Source organism: Sphaeroforma arctica, assembly GCF_001186125.1.
Source record: "Sphaeroforma arctica JP610 unplaced genomic scaffold supercont1.671, whole genome shotgun sequence".
In the NCBI taxonomy this organism is placed as follows: Eukaryota; class Ichthyosporea; order Ichthyophonida; genus Sphaeroforma; species Sphaeroforma arctica.
Window position 1 is genome coordinate 2,295 of NW_014039887.1, and position 9,820 is coordinate 12,114.

Sequence of the window (9,820 nt, forward strand, 5' to 3'; positions counted from 1 at the left end):
CTACATACATATATGCATACAAGACGTACTATATATGTATATGTATATACATGTCTATATAAATATAAATTAGTACTATACTGTACTTTTTTGTTATCCTTTATAAACATGTATATATATTTCTCTCTATATATATATATATGTGTGTGTGTGTGTGCGTATTTGCATGTTTATGTATGTGTGCATATCTATCTAAATGTCTTGTGTGTATGAAACAAAATAATTTACTACAGTGTAATATACTATATATATGTACATGGATTAGTTCTATATATATGTAGGTATATATTAATATTTAAATATTTATTTTTATATATACATAATTCTGTATCTATATTTATATATATCTCTCTATATGTATGTATTTATTAATATTTAAATATTTATTTTTATATATACATACTTCTGTATCTATATTTATATATATATGTATATGTATTTATATTCATGTATTTCTATTCCAATCACTATATATATACGTAATTTTATCTATTTCGATATTTGTTTATGTATATATATGCGTGTGCGTATGTGTTTTGTGTGTATAAATGTATATGTTTGTGTGTATGTATATTATATATCTATATATATGCATACATATATGTATATTATATATTTATATATTATAACTCTGCATTCATCTACCTATATATTTTTGTACCTATTGATTCATTTCATTTTTATACTTCTTTTACTTTGTAGCTATGCATTTTGTATGTAAGTATATAATATATATTTTTCTATATTTATATAACATTCCTATTTATATTTATTTTTCATGTTTCATCTATTTTTGTATATTTGTATAATATTTTCGATAGATGTGTACTTACATATATAGACATATATATATATGGGATTATGTGTATATGTATATAAACCTACAAGCGAGAATATATATATGTATGTAAGTATGTATATTTTACACGCAGAATGCATATTAATATATGTATGTATGTATGTATATTTTACACGCAGAATGCATATTAATATATGTATGTATGGATGTATATTTTACACGCAGAATGCATATTAATATATGTATGTATATCCTACACGCAGAATATATATATATATATTAAATGTGCACAAATATAGGTATGTGTTTGTTTGTATATATTGTATGTGTATACAGATATCTGTATGAAATTATGAATATTTTTATATACGTATATAGACATATATATATGGTTGTGTGTTTGTCGACATGTATATGGATTTATATATATATATATATATATATATTTGGTTGCGTGTTTGTGGACATGTATATATATATATATATATAATGTGTATATACATAATGTTTGTCTATATGTACGTATGTGTATGTATGACGTATGATCATATTATATATATATATATTTACATATATATTTTTTGTTAGTGTATTCTTATAATCCTTTGCATGTACATATATATATGTATTTCTATAGTTCTGTATGTACATATTTATATATATATATGGTTGCGTGTTTGTGTATATCTATATCTATATACATAGATGTTTATCTGTATATCTGTACATATATTTGGTATTTGTATACATGTCTAAATGTTTGTATATCTATATATATATGTGTGTGTGTGAATCTTTACATTGACATATATATATGTATATTTCTATGTATAGATACATGCATGTATGTAAAAAATTTGGCTGTTTTTGCGTGTATGTATACACACACATATATGTATAATATATATATATTTTGTGTTTCTAGTTTTTGTTTCTGAAATTAATATATGTATATATATATATATATCTTCATATAAATATATGTGCGTTTGTGGGCGTGTGAGTAAATACATATATATATATTTATATATATATATATGTATAAATAATGGTACATATATGTATATATACACATGAACATTTATATTTATCAATATCTGTTTATTTTCAGACGATTATCTTTTTATATATATAGTTATGTGAGTGTGTATTCATATAAGTTTTAGTTTGTATATATGTATAAAAATATATGTTGCTAATCCTTATATACATACATCTATCTATAAATATCTATGTAAGTACGCTGGATATATTTATCTATATATGGATGTATGAATACGTGCATGTATATATATATGAGTACATCAACACCTAACATAGTTACGTGTATACATGCATACATATATACATAAGATATATACATATAAAAAAAGTAATGTGCTTTCTAACCAATTTTTATACGTTGAATTATTGTTTTGTGTTACTTATTGTCGTTTGTTTTCTGTCCAAATATCACTGCATTACAGATTAGAGACGCTGTCAAACTCGTGGAGCAGGGACATGTGCGCGTGGGGCCTGAAATGGTGACAGACCCTGCGTTTTTAGTAACTCGCACCATGGAGGACTTTGTTACCTGGGTAGATACCAGCAAGGTCAAAAGACATGTGGCCAAGTACAACGACCAACTCGATGACTTCGATCTGATGTGATGAGAGAGCATCGTATAAGCAACCACGATAAGGGGGAATAAAAACTTTGACAACACCATACAGGAGCCCAGTACCTTCGTTTTCCACATAGAATCTCTGAAACAGTGCTTGGTGTTCATTTTGTCTGCAATCCGCATAAATAGATATTGCTTAGGCTTGCCTACATTATGACCGCCTTTTGAAATGGCATGCATTATGACTGCCTGTTATTCTGCCTTCCCCAAACCTGTCGCTTACACCTCTACACGCGACGACTAACGCATATGACTACCTTCTTTTATGACTGACGCTTGGGCTTGCTATTATCTTTGAAAGTTCTACATGATAAGCGTGGTGGTATTTCATAAGGGCTCATCAGTCATTTGTACAAACTAAAACAGAATACAAAACTCGAACACCCTCCTTCGTCGATATCCAATCGGATCAACAAACAAAATCCACTAGTCCAGTATCACAATTTCTTATTCAATTTAGGAGGCTATGAACTTCTACAGAATTGAGAATAAATATATCCTGTGGAAGTCCCTGGGAAAAGGAATATATATGCCATTTGTAAAGTTCTAACCTTGTCATTATTTAAATTTGTTCCTGGGACAGTGGGTCTATGGGGTGTTTTTATAAGATTGGAAGTTGATTGTCAGAATACCGTCATGTAAGTTTGCAAGAACAACCCGCAAATTCGAACAAAGTTCTGTGGTTATCATGGGCTAGCCGCTAGAGCCTCTCTAGAGTCTGGACTCGTCGCATACTTCACAAATCAGCCCGGAAAAAGTAAAAACCATAGGATGCGTTTTTTTTTATGTGCCTATCGGCTAACAGTCGAAATCACAAAGTCATACCATAACCGCAAGGCGCCAGATCACAAAGTCATACCATAGCCGTACAAGGCACATGTTGTTGGCGGGCTATCTGTGTGTTTAGCCTATTGGTTGTGGGGTAAAACAGTAGGATAAAACTTATTACCCGAGTATTGGACCTCATAGTGGTTTTAGGACCACCTGTGGGGGGAAAGGTTCAACTTTATAATACTTTTACTTTTTAGTTTTACATTCAAAACGTTGTACATAATGTATAACGTTATGAGGTTGTGTAGTCGTGGATGGACCCCTGCTAGGACATGGAGGCTGGAGCGCTGTGTGTGTCGTTGAAAAAAATGTAAATTTAAATTTATGCGCCCTCAATGACAGTCATCACTGGCTACACCTCTTTCTACTAGAGTGAGTAGGGACTCTCTCTACTCTAGGGCTACTGTTCACTTCGGGACAAGAACGCAAAAAAATACTATCTCCAACGAGCTACTCTCTAGACACTGTTTCTGACTTCGAATCTGACACAGAGTAAATAGTCGACATGAACACAAAATTTGATCTAAAAGTCGATTTTTTATATGGAAAAAGTACTTTTCTGTATCGCTTTGACAGTCCACTGAGATAGGCTGATAGACTGATACCAATTGGCAATCGATACACTCGTGTCTCGACTGTCGAATAGGAATAGCGGATAGATTCATAGCCCCTGACAGTCCGACACTTCACACTCGAGTACTCGGCAGCCCAACACTGGCGACACATCAGTGACATCACAGTCTCAGACTCAGTGACACAGAGTTGATGAGTCACAGCCTGCCCTCAGAGGTTTCTTCAGTTGGCTAGGCGTACAGTATGTCTAATTTATATTTTAGAAGGCTATGTATTTTAAAATAACATTACAACAGTTAACACACATCTGACTCGACTGACATAGCCTCCGCCCTCCTACATCAGTATTGATGTTCTTTTTAGCCTTTTAGGAGGCTATGCAATATGCATCTGAACTTCTGAAGACTGAAATTCAGAATTCTTATGACCACTTCTGGAAGTTATGACATCAGTGTTTCAGAGAGTAAAAAACCAGGCCAAAATAGTGATTTCAATGGATGTAAATTTTATTATTTTTTAACAAAAACAACCAAGCAATTCAGAACCCGAGAAAAATTTCTAAAAAACAAAATCAATAAATTTTTACCTACATGTAATTTTTTTTAAAGAGTTTTATATAAAAATAAATAGTGAAAAGTTGAAGTGATTCAGTGAGTCGCTTGACTCTTGAGACTTTGAGTCCATGTTTTTGTTTTCAATATTTTAAAAATATAAAATTATGTACATAGTTATTTATTTAAATTATAATATTAAAATAGAAAGACCAAGAAAACAAATCAGTCGAGATAAATTTTTTTTATTTTTTTTTATTTTTTTAAAGTTAGTACATTTCTATCAAAAACAAAACCCATCTCTTCTCAAGTTCTCACTTTGGTTTATTCATCTTTTGGAAAAATGTATTCAGTGTAATGATATGTATGATTCAGAAGGCTATGTGATTCTACAAATATTCAAACGCAGATGAGCGTGGGAGGCCAGCAGCAATTTTTCATGCTCATCGCAGACTATTAACCGAGTGTCGTTCGAGAAGGATCGCCAAATTTAAAAGCATCCGGCTATTGAAATGAAGTGATCATTGTAAGACATGAAGGCGAACAGCGAGCTATTTGCATCCAACTGAGTGTTTCTGTCCACCGTCACACACACCCATTCCTGATTCCACTACAAGGTTGTGTTGGCTGATGTTACACCCATAACCACCAATATGGAAGTCTGCACAGGATTAAAAGATCAACATAAAAACAATGCAGATGTATAGAGGACAAACCTACGAGACCGCATTCGCTAGCACAATGTAGTCGATTCTACGATGAACAATCAGGCCCAATAATCCCAACCGAGAAGCCCAGACTATTAGGACAGTATTTGTGGGCAATCAACGTCTGAGCCGATGTACTGATCCTCATTACGGCCCTTACAATAATGATGCTATTGAACTTTACTGAGGATGATCAAAGTTCACTCACTACCAACGAGGATGTTAGACAGACTGTATTTACAACATTTCTCTCATTGAGCTCGCGATTTTTGCCGTCGTGAGTCTTACACTAATATATATTAGGCATGAGCCAGAAATACAGACAGACTGTATTTACAACATTTCTCTCATTGAGCTCGCGATTTTTGCCGTCGTGAGTCTTACACTAATATATATTAGGCATGAGCCAGAAATACAATCTCGTAATGAGGCTTTTATGCTGCAACTGGTTCTATGTAGCCTGATCGCAATTATATCGCGAATGGCTACAGTTTATGTGGTGTTCGCGAATCACCTAGAAAAAGAAGACGTAAAACGTTGGTACACTGCCATTTTTCGGGCAATCGGTTTGTCGAGTTACCTCAGCGTCCCGTCCGCCTTAGCACTAAGATTGCGCCTCATCTACTTGATCATGTTCTGTAATGACTTCCAGCCGAAATACTACATCGGGTATCTCTGGCATATTCCCATTATCATTTCGTCAGGATTGCCCGTATTTATCTGCGGTTATGCGCAGCTTGAGTGCAGCGTCGCTGAGAAATTTTCCGGGTGTATCATTGCTTGGTCTGCCCTCAATTTTCAATTCGGATACTATTTGTTCCATGTCTGCCCAGTTCCAGGCCTGTTTAATGATTTCTGGGGTAATGCACGGGTATACATTTTCTTTTTTTGTGGTTCGATATCATTCAATACTTACATCCAGGCGGACGGTCGTCCAAGTGTGATATTCGATGCATTCTGTATTTGGTATCCTGCCATACTGTGCGTGGTTTGGTCTGAGGTGTTGCAATTTGCGTTCTGAAGGTGCTTGGGCGGAGATTGGGCACGGGCTGGTTCCATGATATAGACTTGTGTGGGGTTGAGCATAGGTATATCCAATCCGATCATGCTATAGAAAGTGTTTTCCAAGATACCTATCTTAATGGGATATTAGAATGTCTATCGAAGACAAACCATTTCGAGGAGTGCTACATGTTCATGCAAGGTTGGTGGTCGATTAAAAACAGTAGCATAAATCCCGACAATTATGAGGTTGTAGAGCTCTTCCGCCTGATCAAAACTCACATAATTGGAACAGATTGCAGCATGCGAATCAATATAAGTTATCAGCTTCGGGAAGCCGTACTAATGGAATACCGGGATGTCACAGAAAATGGAAAAGCCACGACACAGCTATACACGTTGCTAGGTGACGTGGCCGATGAGCTCAAGATGACATTGAGGGAACACATCGTTGTTGTATTCAACCAGGAACGTGTTGTTGTACACTGCCAGCGGGTAACTGCTTTGTTACGTGTAGGATTGGTAATCGGTAGAGATGTTTGATTATATTTAATCATTAAAATACGAACAACTATCAAGTCTCAATGGGTTTGCGCATTTTTAAAGAAAATTAGTCATATTTTTACACCTGGCCTTCGATGCTCCGCTGCCGACAAAATGTATAGTTCAAATTTTCTGACTCGGGTATAATAGAAAATATGTTAGCTAGACTCTGTTGAACTCGCTAGAAAATGCACCCAAATCACACAAACACGTGGCGTAACACCAAGGAAGGCATGTATTAAACTTCCTAAATAAATCACAATATGACCTTGTACTCGTTTCATACAGAGATTTTGAGGTTGAAGTTCAGACTAGCGTATATGTTTTATTTCCTTCGAACCACCACTAAATAAAATCTGAAGCTTAAATCCGCCATCTGCCATGGTGATTCAGTATGTTTCCACACGCAATCGCCACACAAAAAAAACGCTGATAAAAACAGCTGTTTCCAACGCTTCCGCATTTCCTGGGTCCATAGCATTATTCCTGCAAACTACAACTGTTTCAAGGCGACGCTATATGGCTAAGCGAACGTACGTGTATATCACGGGTGACGGGCAGCTGTATGAAGGGCGTGTACGTGGTTCTCTAGCGTTTATCTCTGTGTGGTCGTGCGTTATTTGGTCGATTCCTCGTCACCAGACACGTTCATAGACGCTATCTTATTCAGCCCGTCTTCTATACTCTGGTTAATAGTCGAGTCCCTGTATACGGACAGAGAAGAAGTGGACCGAATCAATTAACAAATGGTTCACACAGACTCGTGTGGATTGACTATGCAGTATGTGTTATTGATCGAGAGGTTGCAAGCACTTGTGTATGGTGAGGCGAATTTATAGGTAAAACGGATAGAAGTAGTAACTAGCCCAAATACAGAGCTGTGTTGGCTACTGTTCCATCTCTTGGTGGTCATCCTCATGGTCTGCAACTGTAACAAATTCATAGTCCCTACATAAAAACAAATATGATGACTAGCCATCAATCAGAAAACTCGTCATATGCACATTCGTTTTCTTCAGCGACTATGCCTAGCGGCAGAATGTGCACCTTCATAGTTAAATGGCTAGAGGAAGTCTACGAAAACAGAATATAGTTACATATAAGGTATATGCGTCTTTATCTTCAATACATAAAAACACATTTAGACAATTAATTGAAGTTTATGTACATATAAAATACATATATACATATACAAATACAGTGCGCTTTCATATTCAAAAGGGTAGAGGAAGTCTTCGAAAATGCTATATTTTTACAAGGTAGATGCATCTTTATATTCTATACATGAACACATTTACACAATTAATTGAAGTTAATATACATATACATATACATGCACATGCACATAACACATAATACATAAACTTATATATATATATATATATATATATATATATATATATATATAATATATAATATATATTATATATTTTATATATATATATATATATGTATATATATATACACATCGACCTAATATCAATGGTCAGTAATCTTGACATATTTACAATTGATTACGTTCACATACAAGCAATTATGTTCATATATACACACCTTCTGGGTGGCATCCTCTCGTTCTCTGCATCTGCGATTTTAGCCTGCTCGAATGAACTGATAGCCTTTTTGATACCCTCCGCTCCCTTAGACAACACTCCGACTGGAAGCGCACTGCGATAGTTAGAATAATGAATAGTCCGTGAGTGTGATCCGACTACTATTAACAAATCAAAATCGCAGGCGAAGCTAGTAGTATGTAGCAATATATCTGCATTAAGGATGGGTAGAATATGACATTGTGAAGTACAAAGAGTAGTGGTGAAGTTACACGGCCTAAAAACGTGACAATTTCCTTTTTTTTGAGCAGCAGATAAAAAGAAAATTATGGCAGTTACCCAAAAGATATATAAGGATAAATACCTGTTGGGTGTGAGACCCTTGAGCTTGAGAATCTGTTCGCGCTCCTCTCGCAAGATACGGAAGAATCGTGCCATTTTACCGATAGCCAGCACTTTGTTGCGCAGAATCTCACGCCTCGCCTCCAACGAGTTGGGATCTCTGGGTGGCACAGTAGCCTTGATCTCGGGTTCCTCCTTCTTGGGCGGCTCTAACTCCTCCTCCGATTCACTCGACATGTCATCATCGGCACAGTTGTTCAGTATGGCGACCAGCATATCGGTCACCTTCTCACCAACGAAGGGCATTGACCAGGAGAACACGTCCATGAAGTTGGGGAGCCAGTAGGGGTGGGGGCTGAAGTTGAACTGTCGGATGTTCATAACGTTGTTCTCGTACTTGAGCACGGCCGCTTTGTTGCCATACATATCCAGATAGTTGGGTGCCGAGAAGATCGTGATGACTGACGGGAACCCTGTAGCCCAACCCAAAACATGAATGAGTGAGTAAAAATGGTACAATAAAGACTATACATAAATATAATCCTGATGTCCCATCAAGCTGCTATATTTTTGAAAGGTTGTCCACTGATACAAACCGTACCAACTACCCAGCCCCCGCACTTACCAGTGATACCATTCTTCTTGTACATTCGGTATCCTGCATCCTGAGCCTCGTGGGCACGGATGATGGACAGCAGATTATTATTCTCCAAGAAAGCGCAGGCGGCATTGAATGTGTAGAAGTACGAACAACCTCTTACGTTGTTGTGGATAAAGTGCTCGTCTGTGGGCTCATTGCCAAAGTCTTCGTGGGGATCGGACCACAGCATATCACACATAACTGAGGTGACAAGGACAGCGGGATTAAGAGTTAGCATTATATGCACTGAATAAAGTATACATTGGCAGGAGTACAAAAATCAAAGTAAGTCGGAATAAGGATATAGCAGTATTTAGAAACATCATAAGCATAAATAACGCCTACAGCGGACATAGGCCAGACATAAAGAAAGACATAGGTGTGGATATAGTATACTCGGAACGAGAACATGCAAAGTTTCAATTACATTCATATATATGTTTTCTGTGTAACATATATATATATATATGTATATATATATAAATACATACATGCATATATGTACTTGTATATCAAAATACTGTATGTATGTATACATATATAAATATATATATATATATATATGTATATATATGTTTATATATATACATATAAATATAAATATATAAATAAATAT

The 9,820-nt window shown here is 35.5% G+C and overlaps 3 protein-coding genes across 3 annotated transcripts in view; 2 read left to right on the top strand and 1 right to left on the bottom strand.

Annotated features, from left to right (window-relative positions):
* Window positions 1–2,448, top strand: part of SARC_07952 (U3 small nucleolar ribonucleoprotein IMP3) — a gene marked incomplete at both ends in the record, with an annotated part of 3,198 nt that extends 750 nt beyond the window's left edge. Inside the window, one exon of the mRNA XM_014298077.1 lies at window positions 2,266–2,448. Within this exon, the coding sequence (XP_014153552.1) occupies window positions 2,266–2,448 (183 nt within the window). The remainder of the gene's footprint in view (window positions 1–2,265) is intronic.
* Window positions 2,449–6,239: 3,791 nt separating this feature from the next.
* Window positions 6,240–6,705, top strand: SARC_07953 (hypothetical protein; the record flags this gene model as incomplete). The annotated part of the gene is made up of 1 exon (XM_014298078.1): window positions 6,240–6,705. A coding segment is annotated over one exon (430 nt), but the record flags the coding sequence as incomplete, so codon positions are not given.
* A 261-nt stretch (window positions 6,706–6,966) lies between these two features.
* Window positions 6,967–9,820, bottom strand: part of SARC_07954 (serine/threonine-protein phosphatase 2B catalytic subunit alpha isoform) — a gene marked incomplete at its 5' end in the record, with an annotated part of 4,485 nt that continues 1,631 nt past the window's right edge. The window contains 4 exons of the mRNA XM_014298079.1: window positions 6,967–7,373; window positions 8,224–8,337; window positions 8,587–9,037; window positions 9,190–9,405. Coding sequence (XP_014153554.1) covers window positions 7,286–7,373; window positions 8,224–8,337; window positions 8,587–9,037; window positions 9,190–9,405 — 869 coding nt within the window. The 3' untranslated portion in view covers window positions 6,967–7,285. The remainder of the gene's footprint in view (window positions 7,374–8,223; window positions 8,338–8,586; window positions 9,038–9,189; window positions 9,406–9,820) is intronic.